At 40.0% G+C, this 23,744-nt stretch overlaps 1 protein-coding gene across 4 annotated transcripts in view; it reads right to left on the bottom strand.

Annotated features, from left to right (window-relative positions):
- Positions 1 to 483: 483 nt before the first annotated feature.
- GOLIM4 (golgi integral membrane protein 4) overlaps positions 484 to 23,744 on the bottom strand; it is a 65,324-nt gene continuing 42,063 nt past the window's right edge. Inside the window, exons 6-17 of one of the 4 annotated variants that reach the window (XM_073359451.1) lie at positions 22,012 to 22,162; positions 21,464 to 21,546; positions 20,741 to 20,824; positions 17,180 to 17,356; positions 15,323 to 15,664; positions 13,457 to 13,680; positions 11,731 to 11,810; positions 11,172 to 11,290; positions 9,996 to 10,163; positions 9,140 to 9,208; positions 5,581 to 5,661; positions 485 to 2,434 (exon numbers count right to left, since the gene is read on the bottom strand). In XM_073359451.1, the coding sequence (XP_073215552.1) occupies positions 2,276 to 2,434; positions 5,581 to 5,661; positions 9,140 to 9,208; positions 9,996 to 10,163; positions 11,172 to 11,290; positions 11,731 to 11,810; positions 13,457 to 13,680; positions 15,323 to 15,664; positions 17,180 to 17,356; positions 20,741 to 20,824; positions 21,464 to 21,546; positions 22,012 to 22,162 (1,737 nt within the window). In that variant the 3' untranslated portion in view covers positions 485 to 2,275. Of the gene's footprint in view, positions 2,435 to 5,580; positions 5,662 to 9,139; positions 9,209 to 9,995; positions 10,164 to 11,171; positions 11,291 to 11,730; positions 11,811 to 13,456; positions 13,681 to 15,322; positions 15,665 to 17,179; positions 17,357 to 20,740; positions 20,825 to 21,463; positions 21,547 to 22,011; positions 22,163 to 23,744 lie in introns of all 4 variants that reach the window. The other 3 variants (XM_073359452.1, XM_073359453.1, XM_073359454.1) reach the window with 3 other exon arrangements.

The following is a 23,744-nucleotide window of genomic DNA, read 5'->3' as shown; positions in this document are numbered from 1 at the left end:
GAATATAATTTTTCTCAGTTTTTTCTTTTTTAGGGGCCTCTCATATTGCAAGCTCATACTGCAAGGCCCTAAGATGTAGTTTAGTTAGTTTATGCCTTAATCCAGCCCTGCCAACTACAAACAGTTAAATCAGTCAACGTATTATAACACTTTGGACAATTACAGTGGAATTTTTGATGCGCTCAAAGCATTGACCAAACTCTGCTCTGACTGAATTCAATGGGAGTTTTACCACTGACTTCCCTAGAAACTGAATAAAGCCATCAAGCAGTGCTTTGGAAAACCCCACCCTTGCTGTACAATGCTGCCATTCTCTCTCCAACCTCACCCCCTCCATGAACACATTCACAGAAGATAAGAATGGACATGTAGAAAAACAATAGTAAAATGTCACACTGCAAAAAGATTGGTAACCCACATTCTAGCTTTATTGACTGCAGGCAAGTTTTTATTATGCCTCAAATAATTAAATTCTGCAACAGTGACATTAAAAAAACAGACCAATTTATCAAAATAATTGTATTCTGACGATTATGTACATATTATATACATTTTACAGTATTACATAAACAGGCATTTTTATACATAATGTAAATATGGTAACCAGAAAATCAAAAACACATTCTGACCAAAATATTCCTATGCAATGTAAGAAATATATAGGGCACTTTAAAAAAAAATTAGAAATAGTAAAACCATCTTTAAAAAGTATAATTGAGTTAGTAGAAATTGAATTAAATTACAATCAGATTAAAAAGTTAAACTAAAAAATATTACTTAGGTATCATTCAAAAAAAGTGTAAAGAGAAAAAGAAACACACTTTCCTTTATATATTAACACCTTCACACTGGTAGCGATGGTATGCCTCATTTCCAGCAATGGGACATAGCCTAGGAAATCCAGATTTCCATTCTCCAGGGGTTAATTAAAGAGTAACACAATGGTTAGATTAAAGCCTTTAGGCCTAACCCCTTTAAATTAAACAGCAAAGGTGTGTAACAGTACAAATATTGTATATTTTCATGCACCTCAATTACATTAATTGTAGGACTTGGTATACTTAACATACTGGGCCTCTGGTAGGTTAGTATTAACATTTGGCCATGCAGTGCTAAAGGGAAGCAAAACACACTGCAGTGTGCTTACAGAAGTTTTGTCGCTGGTTTGCTATTCACCAGCTGAGCACAACAGTGTATATATAGACATCCCTCTGGATGACCTCCACAAGAAATGTGGGGCCCTAAATTCAGAAGGGGATATTTTGTACTAGTCTTATTAACTCACTTAAAATGCCTTAAGTCCTTTTACTCTCCAAAATGCATGTTCAACAGGCCTTACACACAAATGATTATTGAAATGTTTTGAGGATAGTGGGACAGACACATATTTTATGAACTAGTTTAAGTATCACCCAGTTATTCTTCCTGTAAACCTTCATTCTTCCTGTGCTGAGTATGTTTTCAACTGATGGGACTATTTTGATTTTGTATCTATGATTGTCTAAGTCATTCTTTACATAATGCATTCTACATGTACTTTACCCACAGACCATCTTTTATTATCTGCTGTGATTTTTGTAACTGAAACACCTTGATACACGTTAAAATTAAGTTTATAATAATTTTACATAAACAGCTGTTAACCTTAACAGCACCATATTCTTAAAGCTTTTATAGCTTGCATGTTTTAAGGTTGCACTGCATCTACATGCTGAGACCTGATCCTGCAAACACACATGTTTGTTTACCTTTAAGCATACAAATAGTCCCATTAAAGCCAATGAGACCGCTCATTTGTGGCCTAAACTTTAAACCAATCCTGTAATGCTTATGGGGGCTTCAGTGTGTAATTCAGCTAGCCCTTACTCACCCATGAATCACTGAAGGCAATGAAACTATTTGAGTGACTAACGTTGAGTAGTTTCAGGCCCGAGATCACTTCCCATGTAAGTTACAGTGTAGACTGAATGCTCTTTCCAAACTTGGACAAGAGGAAAGTTTAAATTTATACCAAAAATGCTCTTTTAAAACATTACCAGAATTATGACAAGAATGAGACCTATTCCACTGTCTGTCTTTGTGTTGCCTTAATATAAAAGAGATGCTAATCTAGAATATCAAAATAGTGTATTCACATATACGTATGAAAGCATCTAATAGAAAAGTAAAAAACATAAAAGGCAAAGTTTGAATTACTGTAATTAAATATCATTAGAAAAAAGTTCATTTCAAGCAAGAACCTTTTGTTGAACATAACCCATAAAACAACAAAGAGTTACATTTCCCCTCTTCTATGGGCTTTTGCTGCAATGGCGCCACCTTCCTCCTCATCCTCCTCTTCCTCCTCATAATTTTCTTCATGACCTTCTTTTGCATTGTTCTCTTCATGAACTCCTTGCTCATGGTCTGCACCTTCATTGTTTTTTTCATCAGCCTGAAAAGATCAAACAAAAACGGAAGGATTCAGTGAAAGTACTGTGAGGCTCTGTACCTCAGGGGAACACCCAGCACCCCCATGTTCATCCTTGTAAAATGATTGTGTGGTATCCAATGCAAAGTTTGTCATGTTGGGTGTCTTCGGAAGGCTCATGATGCACTGAGCATGGTTGTTACAGTGATGTTATAGTAATTGTTACAGTAATGTCATAGGTTATAATTTCAGGTATATAGTTATGAAGCTGAAAATGTATCCTCGTGGCTTAATGCAAGCCCAGGCAAAATCTCTCCAAGAGCAGAGAGGCAGTTCACACCTCATCAGGGCAGGTATGGGACAAACCCAGCCCAGCCTCACGGGAACAAAGGACACTGGCGTAGGCAGTAACAAAAGAATCTGTTGGACTCTCGAGTGAGTCACCCCCCTTCCTTTGGCCAGTTTGGAACTGTGATGAGGTAATGCTCACCTGACTCTGAAGGGGGGCAGGGCGCAAAGCCAAGAGGGAAGAAAGGACATGATAAAAGGGAGAGACGTTTGCCATGCTCTTCCTCTCTCTTCCACCTACATCTACAGACACCACACCAAGCGACTGAACCACTGATCAAAGGGGAGAGCCCGGTTGAAGAGCAACCAGCCATCCTGTGGTGAGAAGCATCTAAGTTTGTAAGGACATTGGAATTGTTAAGATCATCTTAGAATGCATTTTGCTTTTATTGCATTTGACTAAATCTGACTTGTTACGCTTTGACTTAAAATCTATCTTTATAGTTAATAAAGATATTTGTTTGTTCTACCTGAAGCAGTACGTTTGGTTTGAAGCAGGACAGAGACTCACCTTGGGATAGCAAGCCTGTTACATATTAATGTCTTTGTTAAAATGACAAACTCATATAAGCTTGCAGCATCCAGCAGGCACAACTGGACACTGCAAGACGGAGGTTCCTAGGGTTGGGTTCCTCTGGAATGGGAGGTATTGGCTAGTGTCATTCGGTTGCACAATCCAAGGAGCAGCTTACATGCCAGAGGCTGTGCGTGAACAGCCCAGGAGTGGGGGTTCTGACAGCAGAGCAGGGTAAGGCTGGCTCCCAGAGTCAAGGATTGGAGTGGCCTAGCTTATCACTGGTCCAGATAGCACCAGGGGAACGTCACAAGTACATTTACCCATAAAACTTTTAAAAATATATATTGTGTGGTGGTTATAGCTTATCTTAAAACACATGGCTGGGTTAGGATAAAATTCTGGTGCAAGACAGAACTTATAGTTCTGAGGAATTGAGGGCAAAGGTGGCTTTAAACCTCTGAATTCTGGGATGCTCTGGAAGCTGACGCGTCATAACCCAAAATCTCGGTGGAGCTATAGGCCTGCCCCCAACTCCATCCACTATGTTGAGGCTTGCAAAGTGGCCTACATAAGGCAGGCTGCAGCTGTCCTATACAATTCCTGTGGCGGGGGGACTGTCCCCTATCTAGTTCTGGAGGTTTTATAGCCCTGTATTATGCCACAGAGGCTGTAGTGAGGATGAAAATTTCATCCTTTACAGTCTGATCCCAAGTTAATGTCAAAAGTCCCATTGATTTCACAGGAGCAGGATGATACCTTTTAGTGAGTTACATTATTAAATGCGGTTATAATGGAATACTTACAGAATTCTATAATCCTCATACATGACAGAATAGCACATTACACAACACAATACGGATTCAGGGAGAGTTTCTGAGCTGTGTGTCTCGCAGGCACAGCATAGAATTTGCAGCCCAGATGTGTGTGTGGGAGGGTGGGAAGCAAATTCAGAGATGCAATTAAATAGATAACCGCAGATGAAAAAGAGGTGATTCTCATGTGAAGCTGGAAGAGTTGATGAAGGAATTCTAGATGCTAGAGCTGGAGGCTCTCCAGGTTGAAAGGATTTTGGGAGGAATAGGAAGTGAATTAGGGCAGGAGGAAGTTGAGGCAGAGTTTGAAAGTTTATTTATGCTTAAAAGTGAGCTACAACCTTTATTGTGTAATGTCTACCATGACTGTAGCTTTGTTAAAGACAATTATACCTACTATGCACTATAAGGTGGGTAGAAAGCTGGCTAAATTGTCGGGCTCAACGGGTAGTGATCAATGGCTCCATGTCTAGTTGGCAGCCGGTATCAAGTGGAGTGCCCCAAGGGTCGGTCCTGGGGCCGGTTTTATTCAATATCTTCATAAATGATCTGGAGGATGGTGTGGATTGCACTCTCAGCAAATTTGCGGATGATACTAAACTGGGAGGAGTGGTAGATACGCTGGAGGGGAGGGATAGGATACAGAAGGACCTAGACCAATTGGAAGATTGGGCCAAAAGGAATCTGATGAGGTTCAATAAGGATAAGTGCAGGGTCCTGCACTTAGGACGGAAGAACCCAATGCACAGCTACAGACTAGGGACCGAATGGCTAGGCAGCAGTTCTGCAGAAAAGGACCTAGGGGTGACAGTGGACGAGAAGCTGGATATGAGTCAGCAGTGTGCCCTTGTTGCCAAGAAGGCCAATGGCATTTTGGGATGTATAAGTAGGGGCATAGCGAGCAGATCGAGGGACGTGATCGTTCCCCTCTATTCGACATTGGTGAGGCCTCATCTGGAGTACTGTGTCCAGTTTTGGGCCCCACACTTCAAGAAGGATGTGGATAAATTGGAGAGAGTCCAGCGAAGGGCAACAAAAATGATTAGGGGACTGGAACACATGAGTTATGAGGAGAGGCTGAGGGAGCTGGGATTGTTTAGCCTGCAGAAGAGAAGAATGAGGGGGGATTTGATAGCTGCTTTCAACTACCTGAAAGGGGGTTCCAAAGAGGATGGCTCTAGACTGTTCTCAATGGTAGCAGATGACAGAACGAGGAGTAATGGTCTCAAGTTGCAGTGGGGGAGGTTTAGATTGGATATTAGGAAAAACTTTTTCACTAAGAGGGTGGTGAAACACTGGAATGCGTTACCTAGGGAGGTGGTAGAATCTCCTTCCTTAGAGGTTTTTAAGGTCAGGCTTGACAAAGCCCTGGCTGGGATGATTTAACTGGGAATTGGTCCTGCTTTGAGCAGGGGGTTGGACTAGATGACCTTCTGGGGTCCCTTCCAACCCTGATATTCTATGATTCTATGATTCTATTTTATTGTACCTACATTTTCATCATTTTCACCATATGGCTCTTCAGCATTGTGTTCCCGTTCCTTTTTCTTCACTTCAGTCAAATCTTCCTGGACCTAAAAGGCACAAACATACAGCTCTGCAAATTTCTGGTTTCCTTTAAAATTAGCAGGTGGCAAATATAATCCTTCTACGGTAGAACCTCAGAGTTACGAACACCTCGGGAATGGAGGTTGTTCGTAACTCTGATACATTCGTAACTCTGAACAAAACATTATGGTTGTTCTTTCAAAAGTTTACAACTGAACATTGACTTATTACAGTTCTGAAACTTCACTATGCAGAAGAAAAATGCTGCTTTCTCTTTATTATTTTTAGTAGTTGACGTTCAACACAATACTGTACTGTATTTGCTTTTTTGTCTCTGTTGCTGCCTGATTGCGTACTTCCGGTTCCAAATGAGGTGTGGGGTTGACTGGTTAGTTTGTAACTCTGAGGTTCTACTGTAGTATTAAAATGCAAAAACAAAATAAAAACCCAGTTTAAAAAAACATCACCAGCACATTGTTCACCTACTCTGAAAAGAAATGTATGAATTTATAGTACAATTGTCATACAGTGCTCCCCACGACAAGCCAACACACATGCACACACTGCACAGATTTGACCTGACCTGAGATTTCTATATCAAGTTTGTTCCTCTCCTTCAAATTTCAAATGACTGTATTAAGTCTGTACAGTGGTTATGATTAAATCAATCCCATCAGGAGGCTCCTATAATTAGATTTCAGGCTAGACATCTGATACTGACATTTAGTGGTGTGTATACAAAAGACTAATTTCCTCTTTAAATCTTTTTAGTATTCTCTCACTAGTATGTGTAGGTTTCAGAGGAACAGCCGTGTTAGTCTGTATTCGCAAAAAGAAAAGGAGTACTTGTGGCACCTTAGAGACTAACCAATTTATTTGAGCATGAGCTTTCGTGAGCTACAGCTCACTTCATCAGATGTAGTGATCCCGAGGCTGATAGGGTCCAGAGTGACCTAGACAAATTGGAGAACTGGGCCAAAAGAAATCTGATGAGGCTCAACAAGGACAAGTGCAGAGTCCTGCACTTAGGATGAAAGAATCCCATGTGCTGCTACAGGCTGGGGACTGACCGGCTAAGCAGCAGTTCTGCAGAAAAGGGTCTGGGGATTACAGTGGATGAGAAGCTGGATATGACTCAGCAGTGTGCCCTTGTTGCCAAGAAGGCTAACGGCATATTGGGCTGCATTAGTAGGAGCATTGCCAGCAGATCAAGGGAAGTGATTATTCCCCTCTATTTGGCACTGGTGAGGCCACATTTGGAATACTGTGTCCAGTTTTGGGCCCCCCACCACAGAAAGGACGTGGACAAATTGGAGAGTCCAGCGGAGGGCAACGAAAATGATCAGGGGGCTGGGGCATATGACTTATGAGGAGAGGCTGAGGGAACTGGGCTTATTTAGTCTGCAGAAGAGAAGAGTGAGGGGGGGATTTGATAGCAGCCTTCAACTACTTGAAGGGGGGTTCCAAAGAGGATGAAGCTCGGCTGTTCTCAGTGGTGGCAGATGACAGAACAAGGAGCAATGATCTCAAGTTGCAGTGGGGGAGGTCTAGGTTGGATATTAAAAAACACTATTTCTCTAGGAGGGTGGTGAAGCACTGGAATGGGTCACCAAGGGAGGTGGTGGAATCTCCATCCTTAGAGGTTTTTAAGGCCTGGCTTGACAAAGCCCTGGCTGGGATGATTTAGTTGGTGTTGGTCCTGCTTTGAGCAGGGGGTTGGACTAGATGACATCCTGAAGTCTCTTCCAACCCTAATCTTCTATGATTCTACATGTCAATCTCCTTGCACAGCTCTGCAGGTTTATTTTTGCCCTAGTCTTGCCCACAAGATTCCTATTGCCTTTTATGGGAGGTCAGGTCATGGAACAGTTGTAGGATCAAGTGATGTGATTTTTAAATGGATACTCCAGTTGCAGGAAACCTAAAGATTATATTTTAATTTTTTTTTCCAATGTGACTAAGTTTCTGACTGTTTAGGCACAGTGAAAAGGCTTGGACCCAACTCACATTCACACTAAGGTCCTTTTACACCACTCTAGCTATATAAATAGGCCTTAAATTGGATGCAAACGTAATTTACTACAGATTTATGGCCCTGTTACAGTGCTAGAGTAGCATAAAGAGGGAATGGTGAAAATTAGAATCCAGCCCATTATTTTTTAAAAAAACTGGTTATTCCAGTGGCTCACCAGTACTGCAATGTTTTCTGATTGTCTATCAGAATATTTGTAAGCAGCAGTAGCGTAAAGTTCCTCACTCTACTCTGGTGATATACTTGGATCCATCTGCCGAAAAGACTATTGCTAGGAATGGGAGAGTCAGTGGCCAATTAGCCACTGAGCCAACAGGGCCCATGCCCAGGGTTCCCTGGCCAATTGGATGTCCCTGTGCCCCGAACCCGCTCCCTGGCAGGAGTGCTGGCCGGAACGGGGCAAGCCCCCCTTACCCTGACCCCGCTCCCCAGCAGGAGCGTGGGGGGAGAGGGACTTCAGGTGGAAGGGGTGGGGAGGGGCCTCCACTTGTTCTGGCCCAGGGCCCCATCAAACTGTAATCCGCCTCTGGGGAGAGTAGCTCATTTTCCGTACCCATTCGATTCTCAACTACTCTGTAAATACTTCCAATAAGGGTACCAGTTTAGTTCTTTTATGGACACCAAATCATTTCACATACAACACTGAATAACTGCCAGAGAGGCAACTTAAGACCTGTTGCTAATGACCTGGGTTGATTTCAACATATTGTAAGGAACTGGCAAAAGTTAAATACATACCATTTAATCTAAACAAAAAGTAGCAGAACTTCATAAGTGAGTGTTGAGCAATCCTATCTACTGCTTTGTAGTACAGCACTACAGGTAAAGCAGGAAACGGCCATTATTAGTTCAGTGTTGACGAGCTACAGAGCAGCATACAGGCATGCATGATTAGCATGCAACTCAAAATTCTAAAGAGGAAAAACAAAGTTGTTTCCATTGTTTTCTCAGTGTGAAAGCAATGTACTGACAGCTGCTTGGCTATTCAGTTGCATGCATACTGGGAGCTTAAATAGCTCAAACTACTTAAATGAACCACGGATAAATTAATCTGAGTTAAGGAGACAGTAGTTAACTGGGAAAACTGCTTGCATGAAACAGAGGTATGTGATTAAAGCATGAAGTATCAATGAGGTTTTCAGTGACACTTGGAGGGTTAGAGGTTTGTGGGTTTTTTTCCTAAATCGTGATCAGTTTAATCCTTTCAGTAACTGCATAATTAATGCTCAAAAAGACATAGGAAATTAATGGACTGCCATACATCTACATAAGTACTCAAAAGAAAAAAATTATAACTGAAGTATTACATCAATGGCCAAGGGAGAAGTGATGATTACTTCCCATCTTCCCAAAAGCTACTATGGGAAAAATGATACTTTTTTACTTTTTAAAACTAACTGACGTTCACCAAAGTGAATTGAGATCTGTTATGCTACCTGAGTTCCACATATACTCTACACTCTTTTTATTACCTCTTCTTCTCCCTCTTCTTGGTACTGTTCATCCACATTATCTTCTTGCTGGTCAGGATTTCCTGCCATCTGCAGAAACAGAAGGGAAACGCAGTTCTACCATGCATGTCTCTTAATTTTAGTAATACAGATGGTTAGAGCTACTTGCACTGCAACTAAAATATCCTATATTCCAGAATAATAGTGTAGCAAATTTGTAATTTGTTGAATATTATTAATATTAGACTGGTTACATCCTTTACACCAAGTCAAATTAAAAAAAAGACAGTGGACTGATTATAACGAAATCATTGTACAACAGAAATCAGACTACACACAGCATCCAGACAAAAAAGTACAGTCCCTGCCATCCAAAGTTCACAGTTGAACGGCAAATACAATAGGCAGGATGCAATGGGAAGCAAAGAGGAAAAAACAGACCAGGCTGTTTATTGGGAAACGTTGCTTGTGCGAATCATGGAAGAAGTAAAATTCTTAATGAGGGATATGAGTGAAGACAGGGCAGTGGCTTGGGAGAACTATAATGGGAAGTTGTTCACGCAGGGAGCAGTGTACAAGGTGACATGGGGATGGTAGCAAAACAGGGCATTGAGCCTGGCAGTGGGGATGGGGGTGATGGGATTAGAGACAAGATCAAGATATCACCAGAAGCAGTTCTGTAATTTTACCTGCGTGTACTGTATAGAGTATAAAACCTGCCCAATTAAAACAAAGGTCTGTGTCTTAGTATCAAAGTTTGAATGTTTGTTACTGTCCTTCCTCGTACAGCATCTTTAGAACAGCCATTCTTAACATAGCTGTAAATATGTGCACACAATTGCACATGTTCTACAGATGCTTCCTTTTATCTGCTCACCACTAAATGTTCCTCCATCTCAGGATTCTCCTGCTTCTGATTATTTTGTTTGTGCTGCTCATTCTCATCTGGCAGATTCTCTTCTCTCTCTTGTTCAGCTTCTTCAAACTCGTCCTCTCCCTGATTGTTAGGATCATCAGCTGGGTTCACATCTTCCACAGCTGCCTTCTGTAATTTTTAGAAGGGTGTATTGTATAAGTACATGAGTCTCAGCAATTCCATTGCACTTGAAAATCATTATAGTAATAGTTACCTCAGGGCTGATCCAGTGCCTGTTGAAGCCAATAGGAGTTTTTCCATTGCCTTCAGTGGGCATTGAATCAAAACCCCAGTGATTCTGAAAAGTGCCAGATTTACAGCACTGGAAATAAGTGCGTCGGCCCTGAATAAGGATACAGCTGCGATGCGCACATCTGTCTACTAGAAATTAGACTGAGGCTACCAACTCACTTCACATAGGATACTGCAAGGCTTTTGGTTATTGATAATACAGCAAGTGATAACGCCTGATAAAAGTACAGCTCAGTCAGAACAACAGACAGGTCAGAATAGTTAAGTGTTAACTCTGATCAGGCCGGACTCCACATAGCTCACAAAAGTTGTTCTCCATGCTACCCTAGGCTACGATATATTGACCTGAGCCACATTTGTATCAGTTACTTAAGGGACAAAATGCCTGATATCTCCTCAACCTTTGCTATTCAATAAATGCTGTTTTTCCTTTATGCTTATTATCCGATATTATCCCATAGATTTAATACTGCAGCTACCGAGGCACCAGTAACATCTTTGGGCTAATAAATATTCTTCTCTTCAAATATTTGCCACACAATCTAGTCTTCTAAATAAAAATGCATGTATGCAAGATCCTGTATACACCACAAAACTGAACAAAAAATATAATGAGGTATTTATGTAGAATTGGATTCTCCCCCCTCCAAGGTGGCATCTGCTGTGACGGACAGCTGATGAAATGCTCGTTTACTGCTTTTGTATCCGAGTGTTCCCAGTTTAAGTCCCAACAGCGTCAAAATCCTCATGCACGGTTAGACCAGAAGCACAGCTCTGGGGTGTATTGAAAGACAGAATGCCTTCAACAATGACGACCCTACTCATTTCTAACAAAACAAATAAAATTAAATAAAGATCTTATTTCAACAGCCAGATTTGTCTTACCGCTGGCTCATCTGCCTGCTGGTTCTCTGTTTGATGCTCTGGTTCTTGCTGCTCATTTGCATTAATTTGATCTTCTACTTCTTCAGCTTCATCTTGGTGCCGATTGTCCCTTTCATACACTGACAAAATTAATTATTAGTATGAGTATTACGGCCGCTCCTGGAGTCCCCAACTGAGAAAAAGGCCCCATTGTGGTAGGTGCTGTACATATGCGTAGTCGTCCCTGACCTGAAGAGCTTCTGATGTGATTTGCCCAAAGTTACACCAGAAATCTGTGGCAGAGCCAACAACTGAACCCAAATCTCCTGAGATCCAGTCTATTGCCTTCAGCATAAGGCCGTCCTTCTTCTCGTTTGTATATAATCATAACTGCACCCATCTTAGGCAATACAACCACCAAAAATCACCAATGAAACAGTCACTGATTTTAACTGTAAAGAAAATACAGTGCTCTCTTATTGGAATCCAAAGCAGCTATATTTATTTCTGAATGGATAAGACACTGAAGACACTTCAGATGGGGGGGGGGGGGGGAGAGGGAAAGAGAATTCAGTCTCACCTCCATCCTCTTCGTGGATGCCTTGCCCCTCTTCTCCTTGTACAATATCATGGTCCATATTGTCATAATGAGCTTGTTGGCTAAAAAATTAGATGCAAAAATACAGTTTCAGTTTCACAGAGACAGTTCTGGCTTGCTTTTTTAAAGGATTCCCAGATTTACTTTCCTGTTAGCTAAGTTTTTCCATTAGCATTTTTAAAAGGAAATGAACATTATGGAACAAGACAATTTTGTGTAGGATACCTTACTAGCCTTTGCATCTGTTTTCCTATCTACAGAAATGGTGGGTAGTACCGTACTGGCTTATTCATAGGGCTGTTATAAGGACACAAGTTAGTGGTGGTACAGTGCTTTGAAAATGTAGGGTGCTAAGAAATGAAATCAAAGAGTCTTGTATTGAAAAATCCGTTTAATAATGGCCCCAAAACAAAGAAGTCATACACCTGTACCTGAGCAATTTAGGCTTTGACCTGGCAAGGAGTTTTCTTACGTGGCACTGCCTCTAGAATTGGGGATTTGGACAGTACTAATTCACTTCCTGGTAATAAGGCTTTTTTTTTTTTTTTTTTAATGTTACTCATGTTAATATTTCCTTATTACTGTGTGTTTCAGAAAATATTTCTGTAAAGATCATTATATAGGTTTGAGCTTCAGAAAATAAGTGAAGGCCACTAACGGCTTTGAAATTATCTCAGCAGGAGAGCAGAAATAGCATTAACTGAAGACAGGCACTAAATGGGAGACTGAAAGGAGTGAGGGGACAGAAGATGATCTACAGCAGTGGTTCTCAAAGCCGGTCTGCTGCTTGTTCAGGGAAAGCCCCTGGGGCGCCGGACCGGTTTGTTTACCTGCTGCGTCCGCAGGTTCGGCCGATCGCGGCTTCCACTGGCCACGGTTTGCCGCTCCAGGCCAATGGGGGCTGCGGGAAGGGCAGCCAGCATGTCTCTTGGCCCGCGCCACTTCCCGCAGCCCCCATTGGCCTGGAGCGGTGAACTGCAGCCAGTGGGAGCCGCGATCGGCCGAACCTGTGGACGCGGCAGGTAAACAAACCGGTCCGGCGCCCCAGGGGCTTTCCCTGAACAAGCGGCGGACCGACTTTGAGAACCACTGATCTACAGTACATAGACTGTAAGTTACATTTACAGGAGCCTGATGTACACTTTCTTTATTTTAATAGTCCACAGAAATGTTTGAACATCAGGGATATGAATCAAACCATTTTTTTTCTTTTTATAAAATTCAAAAAGTTAATGCTAAAAGTTCATCCTTAAACTCATGCTATTGGCTGCACAAAGCAAGTGGTATTAGCCCTTCCTGTTCACAAGCATCAAGTTTTCATGAAATTATTTCAAAATATCTTCCATTTATGGGGTGCTTTTCATCCTAAAAGATCCTAACACATTTCAAAAACTGAAATTGTCTATGTACAGCACTGCTGACGTGCAGCCACCTCTGGGGTATGGAGTAACAACCAGGTAGCACAAAGCAAGCCACATAACTTTACTGGGAAAATACGTATAAACGTTCACCACACTAGGCATGTACTCAGGGCAGCTAGCCCCTCTTGCTGCTCCCACCTCAACAGCTATCCTCTATTTTTAGTGCATTAGTTCTATGACAGCTAGCGGGGTATGTCTCCTCGAGGTGCAATTTACACCAAAGTGCAGACATGCCCCATGAAACCCAGAGTGCAGATCACAGCACACATGTAAGAGAAGTTGTTAACCTTAGCTGGTTTTTGTACTGCTCTTCTCCTCGTTCAGCCTGTCTCCGTAGTGCAAGCTCTTTTTCTTGAAGCTGCTGCTGCCGTAATAACTGCCCTTTCAGCCTCTGCTGGTGTAGAGATTCCTGATGTTCCCTTAGCTGTTTGGCTTCTTCAGCTCTTCGGGCAGCCAGATGCTGCTGTTCCAACTGTTCTTCATAGGCCAGTTTGTATCTTTTTGTTACTCTCTGTGTCAAGAAGTGAAAGAAACAAACATGTTTGAATATATACACTTCTGAACCTGCCTTCTTGGGTACCTATTTCTCATCCCTATCGGAATGATTTTCCTGGTAGAACCCATATTATTAGCAATGGACATGGTAAAACCACTGATGCCAGAAAAGGAGAGGTTGGGAGGAGGGGGCAGAATTATGCAGGCAAAGGACGAGATGGAGAACAACGTATAAATAGCCGTTTTGTGATCATAAAGTCAAACTTCACTCTTGAAGCTTTCATCATCTTACTTCAAGCTACACATTAAGTGTTCTCATTATAATCACAGCTGCTTTTTGTTTTTTTTTAAAGGGGAATCAGAATACCTGAGGTTGTGGTATAAAGTTTTTCGCACGAGAAATTTGATACTGCCACAGTACTAAGATCCAATGTTGACAGGCACTTGACATATTTTAGCAACTTAAAAAAATACTGCTACTGTTGGCTGTCTGAGGCTGTCTGGAGGTAGGGTTGATCATGTGGGCAGAGTGCAGGTGAAAGAATCAAAGGTTGGTGATAAATGCAGTTTATACTATGGCTATCGCCAATACATGCCAGCATATAGTACATGTCCTCCAACCCACACTCCAAATACATCCTGTGTAATATCTGAACTAAATGCAAACAGTGCTGAACTACTCAAGCACAGTTGGGTAAACGACACAGCTTGAACGCATCACCAAATTGTCTTTTCTTTTTTTCCCTGTACATTACTAAACAATGATAGCCATGGAAGAATATCGAGATTACTGACAAAATTATAAACCGAGAGCTTGACTAGGTCTTAAATGAGAGACGAAACATTGTTTGCAACCAGGCACAATAGAGGCAGGTATTGCGCAATCTTCTGCCATTGCAGCCAAATTATTGCCTCATAGCCTACTACGATTCCAGTCCAGAGCACCTCAGCCAAAGTTTTTCCATTGTGCTTGAATTCTATGCTTGTTTTGTTAGATCGATAAATGCACACGGAGGCTAGGATGAGACCAACAAGTTAATTTTTGTGCTTGAGACCTGACCCAGAATGTATTTCCAGGTCTTACTGTTTCTGTTTAAAGCTCAACAGAATATGCCTTGTCCTTACTATACATTAAATTCCCTTTACTCCTCTAGGCCTGTTCATCTTACAACTAAAATGCTTTGTGAAAATATTAGCAAACACTTTGAATGAAGAGTGTTTACTGAAGTTATACCAATACCCGAAAGGGAAATGTAACTGCATTTGCTATCACAGGATGACACTTCAAATCTAATATTGTAAAGGAAGTCCCCCCCAAAAAAACTCAAACACAAACCTTCCCTTCCCACAACCCCCAAGCTTTAGACTGGATTCAATGTGGTTTCCCTTTTGCACCTGCAGTTATTTGCAAGTGGAATTAATGTCACTTAGAAATTAACCCCCAAATTCAGAAAGCTCTTAATCGTGTGCTTAACTTTAAGCATATGCTTAGAGTCCCAGGCATTTAAGTGCTGTGTTTTAAATGTTGCCTTACTCCTCAACTGCTTGCAAATCCAAATGATACTAATTACAGCTGCAACTAATTACAGGTGCAAAGCAGGGCCTGCAGTTGACAGGTGCCAGAAAGGGTGGCCGTTGTTGAGAAGAGAATCTTGCACCTCTGAGTGAATGCGTTCACCCAGCATGTTGGCTGCTTCTTCTTTATGTTCCCGTTCTTTCCAGTCATGTTCTTCTGGTGCTTGATCCTGTTCTTCCACCAAGTGCTCAGGTTGCCCTGCCTGCTCCATTTCCTCCTCCTCAAGTTCTTTTCTGTGCTCCTCTTCAACTTGGTCCATGTGTTGCTCTTCATCTTCTCCTGCTTCTTGTTGCTGCTGAATATTCAGTTCTTTGTGAGGGTGACCCTCATTTGCTTTTCTGCTCAGTAAAGTTTCATCTTCATCTTCTCTTCTCTTGGAATTTATTTCTTCCCTTTCCTGTGGCTTCTCCTCATTCTGGGGTACCTGTGTAAAATGATATATTAATTCCATGATATTTCAGAGATGTCTCTACTTCTAGAGTCCATGACACTATAAAACATTTGCATGACTTCCATAAAGGCTTAATATTTTATAATGTTCATAAAAGAAACTGTCCACCTGTTTATTATGATCAGTGATTAGGTCTGATAAATTATTCAAGGCCTCTTTCATGTAGACCTCAACGTGATCTGAAGTAGCAGCTAGACATCTGTCTACCTATTTGTACGTGTAAACAGAGTCATCTTTATTAATATGTGCATCCACATTAATTGTTGGCACAAGAGGATACAATTTATTTAGGGTACAAAATTGTGCCTGCAAAAAGTAGAAGTTGCTGAATATCTGATTCATAATTTATACTCTTCTCAGATTTGGTTATGTTCTAGAAAATGCTAAAGGTGAGATTTCCAGCCTTACTAAGGATGATCAGCACATTATTCTAAAAGTGGAGTCTTATTAAAGTGAGTGATTACTCATGTGGAGTAATATTCTACTCCACAAGTTAAGGCGGCATAAGTCAACTGTGTTCTACAATAAAAATTAAGGACCAGATTCTGATGCACTTACTCGTGCTGAGTAGAATTTCACTCAATAACCAGAACCGATGGGCCTACTTCTGAAGTAAGGTACTACTTAATGTGAGTCTGGGTATCAGAATCTATTCCTTGGATCTCTGCAACTAAAAAATGACAATGACATGAAATAACTCAACCCACTTTTAATCTAAAATGAAGCCCAAAATATTTATCTTCCAGTTTTAAAAAAAAGTGTTTTATTTTTAGGCTTGGCAGAATTCAATTTTTATTTTTTATCATGTCAGTGGATAATATTGATGTTTATTTTAAAGCATTTTTTCAATTTTTATCAATATTTATTAAATTTTCACATTTGCACAAAATGTGGGGGTTCACAAAATTTTTTAATGACAGTAGATGCTGAGGTTCAAGAAGTTAAAGCTGGAGAACAGTTAAAACACAAATTGTTAACATCATACGTCAAAATATGTCAAAAATAAATATGTTTAAATGAAAGTCTAACAAGTTCTCAAGCAACGTTTTTCTTTGCCTATCTGTAAATTTTGATTTTCAGCTATGGAAATATTTTTTCATCAGTTTGTGTATGTACAATGAAATCAACATTTACTGATATTTAAATCTAATTCCTCTGAGCCTATTTGTTGTGATTCAGAAATATTTATTCTCAGCTTGCAAAGACACATGTAAAACAAGAGCTCATCCCTGGATTTTACATGTAAACCTGCCCCCTTTTTTTTTTCTTTGGCATGCAGCTAAGAATGTTTGAACTGTAAAATATTGAAAAGATATATTCAGATTTCTTCAGAATTTGTGTTTCAACCAAAACAATTTGGCAAATTCAACACTAAATTGAATCTGCATTTTTCATCCAGAAAAGACTTGTTTGTTCAAAAAAATGTCATCAAACCCTCGTGGAAAATCATCACGGAAAAAAATTGCTGCAGCAGTCAGTGATTTTCACCTCTTTTTGCTCGTCAGCTGCATTTTTCTCATGTGCTGGGAGGTCACTATTTGGAGATGTTGCTCCCGCCACTGCTGCTTCCTGTGGAACGTTTGGCTGCTCTAACTTTTCAGGTTGTCGAAAACTTGGCATTTTGTTGAGTGTGTCCTTCAGTTGTTTATATTCTTCTACCTGGGACTAAAATTGAAATATACCCATTGTACTACGCCAGACAAGAATTATTATTAAAATACACACTCACTCCAGAGTGAGTTTGTTGGCAAAATAGTACATAGAATCTCTCAACGTGCAAATCAGATCAGACATCAAGATTCTAAGACTGGTTGCTTCCATGCATTAGATAGCCGTGATTTAATACATATTCCTCAATCACAGTGAACATGCAAATACAAAGCATGCAGGAAAATTCCTACAGTACAGAGATGGCGATTAGTTTTTCATGCCAGGCATAGGAAGAGCTGAAGGGAATGATTAAATTTTCTTTGCACGTTTTAAAATTAAAGAAACAGAGTGCCATGGATTGTTTCTCATCTGGTCAGTAGCAAGAGATGAAATTCTTTTTAGAGACAGTAATCAAGTTTAAAAAACAAACAGACACAAGTGATTAAAAATTCTCAGCTATCTTCAACATTTAGAGAATTGTTACCAATAGATAAGAGTCAAGAGAAAATATTATGGGAGAAAAAAAAATCAATCAAGCTGGAGCAACTTTAATGGAACACAACAAATAAAGTAACAACACTCCCAATGGTGGAAGGAAGTGAGTGGGAAGGGAAAAGATAAATTTAGAGCTGTTAAATATCCCTTCACACCCCAAAGTAAGATGTCAGGGATCCACTTCTTTGCAACTGCACTGATGTTTTTCTGACCAATAGAAGATCTATTCATTTTCAGCAAGCTACCCATGCTGGACGTTCAGGCAGGATTGGGAAACTTTTCACAAGCCACTCCCCATAAAGCAGGTGTATAAGAAAAACCATTCAACTCAGAAAGCAGGATATTTTCAGAAGGGGCATCTTTCATAACCAATTACATCTATCAGATACACGAAAGGTAGTGCCTAGCACTGCGGCTTACCATTTACATATAACCCCTCCACCTTCTCCTGTTCCACTTCCCCTCTCCTTGTTTTAAGGTTTATAACTCTGTGGGAAAACATTTAACACTATTTGGAGCTAAAACTTGCCACACAATCACTCAGCTTTAAACAACACTTAAAAATCGCTCAAAGCATTCTTTATTGTTTGAGGGGAAAGAGTGGATTCTAAAGGCATCAGATTCTCTGTTACTTTTGTGAGGAACTACTGATTTGGGAATAAATAAAATGAAATGCTTCAAGTTATCATTTTGGTAAAAACTCCAAGTTTTCTTTGGTGATTAAAAAAAAATCCAAATGAAGGTTTAGCAATTGGCTACAGTACACACCCAGTGATTGTAAGGTCCCTTTGAGTATTCGATGTAATATCATAACAATCAATAGTACAGCAGACAGATATGATGCATCATATATCAATGTAGAATATTGATACAAAACAAAATCCACAGTGCTACAGATTGACATGATGCAGTATATGATAATAGCTCCGAAGTTAGACGCACCTCAAAGCATCTTCAAAACACTATGGCATCGATTAAAATGGACAGGCCTAAAAGCAAAGCAGAATGTGAAGTAATTACAAGTCTGGCTTTTCTGGAGGGAGCTCTTGCTTTCTCTGTGTCCCCCTCCCCTGCTTGATTCATTGGAGTCTCTGACTATACATTTTACAGAAAAGATTAAAGACAATATTAACTACAGTCCCTAGATAAAACTGGAATAAGGGTCTTAAACATAAAAGGTTATCCTTGAATCTAAATTTTCTTTCCCCTTACCGGCCATATAGAGAGATTACTATATACAGGATATTCTTAACAGTGTTCTCAGTTCCTCCAATTCAGGACTCAAACATTGATGCTATACTCCACCCCACTATACAAATCATTCCATGCTAAAAGTTGTTATCTGAGATCTTAGCCTAAAGAGAATTAATATTGTGTGAAAATAGAGTTTATAATATATATTAACTTTTCTAGCTCTTTGAGCTATAGAAATCCAGGTAAGTGGTGGTACTTTAAAGATTCAGGTCAAAATATCAATGTAGTGTTGACTGCTGACATTATCCATCCTTTTAAATATCTACCATATGTCCAACAATAATGGGGTGCCTTTTTGAATGGTTTGTCTGAGTGGTACTGCTGTGAATCCTTTCTTCAGCAGGTCTGCAAGAAAAGCTATGCAAACTGTGTTAAGTATCGCCTGTTGATTTCAGAGAATTCACAAGATGTATGAGTACTCTGTTTAATAAGATGAATGTAACATTATGTACGTGGACAGATAAAGTCTAAAGAAAAGCAAGTGTAGGTTTTGTGTTTAAGGGGACGAACCAAAGCCCAGCGAAAATCAATGAAAAGTTTCCCATTGGCTTCAGTAGACTTTGGCTTAGGCCCTAGGTGGGATTACAGGAGACCTATTTTTGAAGAGTTTAGCAAACAGACCCCCTGGATTTTAGCCGATAGTGGAAGAAAAATTATTGCCTACTACTTTGAAAAATTGGCCTCCAGCACATATTGCTATCTGAAATGACATGTTTTTACTTTTTTCAGTCCATGAAATACAATTATGGAAGAACATCAAAACACTGGCCTATTAGTACATAACCTACCTACAACAGCAAACAAAATTTAGAAAGGAACATACAATCATATAGCTCCCACTCATGATTCCAGAGATTTTGATAAGTGTTTTTTTTACTTACACTAGATTCCTGTTTTCCTTCCTGATCCTTTCTCTTACCATACTAACTACCATCCTAGCTTCCCCCAGAACTTTTCTTTTCATCATTATCCTCCTTGATCTTTTGGTAATAGTTTCCCCAAGATAAGCAGACAACCTATACCTCACTATTGGGACATGTGGCTACTACTGGAATAGCTGGCTGGCTGTGTATATAGAATTTTTTAAAGCTTGTTAATGCTCCTCCTTTATAGTGTCTCCAAAGCCCATGTGATGTTCTATGTTCCTCCATGCACACTCTGTCTCTACTGAACCAGCTAGTCACTTACATTCCACCTGCTTTGTTATGCTAGAACATACACAAAGCTAGACCTCATCGGCTTAAGTGAACCAGTTCTTTAAACGTGACATGTTCCTCAAGTGTCAGAGCCTTGACACCTTGAGTTAACCAGAGTTCTATAGGAGAAAGAGAAAGAAAGGAAAGCCTTCTGCAGTCTATCAAACTGGAAAGCTATCACTCTTATCAGTAATGCATATGCTCAGTTGGACCCATAATGGAGCTGCCAAAGACCAAAAAAAATTATTTAATTTGCTATAATTTTCAAATTTAGCAGCAGCACGTCAAGGCATGCATTTTTCCCTGAGTGTGTAGCAAGGTGTTAACTGCAGATTCCCATGCAAAAAGCTGCATGCATAAGATTATAGTCAGCTGAGGTAAGATAAAAAAGATCCAGGAAGATTAAACAGATCTCATAAAAAGGAGAGCTGATATTTCTGTTTTCCTTTCTGACCTGTGCAGCAGCTAGTGCACTCTTGTGGTCTTCCAACGTCACTACAAGCTGGTCATGTTGGGAGAGTAAATTCTTATGCTGTTGCTACATAAAAAAGAAGAATGTTACATGTTTCATATTGTTTGTTCTGGGTTGCACCAGCTTAACCTTCAATTGAAATATATCCCCACAGATTTTTCAAATTTAAAAATCCTAACTGGGAATAACACACACTTTGAATTTTTTTAATGTGTGTTTAATGTGGAGTTCAATATCAGTGGTAGCAGCAAACACCAAATTTAAAGTCTGAGTTTTGTAACCACAGTTGAAAGTTGGAGCAGATGTGGAGAGATAGGACCTGAAATGGAATGCACATCAATATTAACATTATTTACCAAAAGACACATGGAAGTTTATGAAGAAACCTTTCCTTTTGCAAATAAAATAAAACAGTCTTATAGACAGAACCATGTTGGATCATGCTCGGTATGGGCCGAGGGATGTACTGGCCATCACTTCCAGCAGCTCCCATTGGCCTGGAGCAGCAAACCGTGGCCAGTGGGAGCCGCGATTGGCCGAACCTACAGACGCGGCAGGTAAACAAACCAAATGACTATATTTTAGTCATTTTTTTCAGAAAAGTTAAACATTTCCCTCATAACCTACCTCCAAGTTGTTGAAATAATGGCAAAGAATTTCACATACACTAGGAGGAGGTTCTATTTCTAGGGAACAGAAACCAACCTTGACATCTTGTAGCTGGGTATGAATATCTTGGTGTGCTTTTCTCAGGTGTCTATTCTCCTCACGCAAATTATACAGAGATTCTATTAAAAACAAAACAGAATGCAAAGACTGAACTCAATCAGATTTATGCTATCGTAATTTTAATACCACAAGTTTTAAAGTATTTGCTCTTAAATACCATGAAAGCCTAATTCAAGGTGATGTACAAAAAAAGGATTATTATATAAATGGCATAAAATGCCACATAACTGCAGTAGTAAAATACATGAGATCAGTGCACAGAAATCCAAGGAGCTTGTGCGGACATTAATGTGTTGCTCTGACCCCCATACAAAAACACAACCTTAAATTTTCAAGGCCAAGTTCATTAATGCTGAGTGAGCATGAACGATGACCTCTTATGCTTGGTGTGCGTGAGTGAGCATGTACATGCATGCCCAACCCCATTCTCGGTCACACACACTGGTACTGATTTCTGTTTAAAAAAGCAGTGTCAGGTGAAGAGTTTTAAGCTGTGTGGTATGACTGAGTATGGCTGCATATACCCTTTAGCTTGGAGAGTTCCTGCTCTTTCTCTTCCTGTATTTGTACATATTTCTGCTTGTGATCGCTGAATGTTCTTCTAAAGTCTTCTCCTTGTTTTCGGTGTTCCTCCTCGAGGTCTGCATGCTGTTTTTTTAATTCTTCATGTTGACTCTGCAAATGCCAAATTGAACACTGGAAGGAGTTCTGCACCTGCATATCTGGCTATTATCATCTTTGGCAATTTGTTAATTAAATCCAGATGAATAGAAAGCATTCATAACAAGAAGTTTATTATTCAAAGCCGGTACACTACAGTTCCTACTCAACACAAAATTGCCTCTGTGTCTCTGTAGCTCCCTGTTCCAGGGACTTACCATCCCCCTTGGCAGCTGTTATACCCCTCTGAGAGTTGCTGAATACACTTTCTCAGAGGCAGAAACTCTCCATTAATAATCTGGATCCACAGCAATATTAGAAGTCAATATTGTCAATGACTTGTCTGCTGTTTCTACAGCCAATCTGGAATATTACCTCTGTTGGAAACATCAGAAAATTCTTTACAGCATGCTCCCAAAGGTTTCTTTACATACATTATCCAGCTCCTCTGAGGTCAATGGCAAAAGTTCCCATTGACTTCAGTGGTGCTGGACTGGCTAACAGTTTCCATACAAAAGACTTGCAATAGCAGAGATATCGCTGTAAATCCAAGGGAACCCTTTAATCTATAATGGTGAATAAAGTTTCTCATAAGTATTCATCAAGAGTAACCAGAAAACCCACTGGAGCTGGAAAGACTTCAAAAATGCTGGAAGGATTTAGGAGCACAACTCCCATGATTATCAATGGGACCGTGTTCCTAAATCCTGTAGGTACTTCTGAAAATTTCCCTCAAGCACAGGATTTTCAAAAACACTAATACGCTGTCCTTACGGATGTCAGGGTGAGTTTAACTGTTGATTTCAATGGAGCAGAGTTAGGTCAATGTGGAGCACTTTTTGAAAAATCCCACCCTAAAGGCATGAGTCTATGACACTAACTCTAGTTCTTTTGCTGTAGTAACCTTAAAGGCTCATGTCATAAAGTACAAGTTTAAAACTAACCTGCATTGTGCGTTCATTCTTCTTCAATTAAGAACTTTAAAAAACCACGCAACGTTGGCTAGCTATTGAAATTGCAATCCTACAAATAAACCCACTTTCACTGGCTAAACACGCCATTTAATTTTTTTAAGCTTCTCTTTTTCATTACCTTCCAGGAATCTTTTGCTATGCATATAGCTGCATCTAAGATGAAAAATTACTAAACACCAGAAGACTATAATTATTAAATTACAAGATATTCGTCTAATAAAATATACTGAAGCAGAGCTAGCTGCCATTTAAGAAGGGCTATTAATTGTGTACACAAAGTTACTTGCCACTGCATATTTTAATGTACATGTTCCCCACTACATATTATATTTGCAACAAGCATAACTGAATAACGCATTCCACCTTTTTCAATGGATCTGTGCATAATATCTGCACTGAAGTCATTCTATTTGACGCAAAACAATGGCAAAAGGAGTAATTATTTGATTGCCGCATCCCAACTATAAAAATTTCTTGAAACTATTTCCAGAATGTATGTCAAAGTATTTATTACTTTGGATATTGAGTACAATTTCTAATATGCAAAATCTTTCCAATTTTACCTAGTGGTATGCATGTCAATGGCCTCCTCAAATAATTACGTAACTCACCAGAAAACACAG

The sequence above is a fragment of the Lepidochelys kempii genome, chromosome 9, assembly GCF_965140265.1.
Source record: "Lepidochelys kempii isolate rLepKem1 chromosome 9, rLepKem1.hap2, whole genome shotgun sequence".
In the NCBI taxonomy this organism is placed as follows: Eukaryota; Metazoa; Chordata; order Testudines; family Cheloniidae; genus Lepidochelys; species Lepidochelys kempii.
This window is presented reverse-complemented; position numbering and strand designations above follow the sequence as displayed.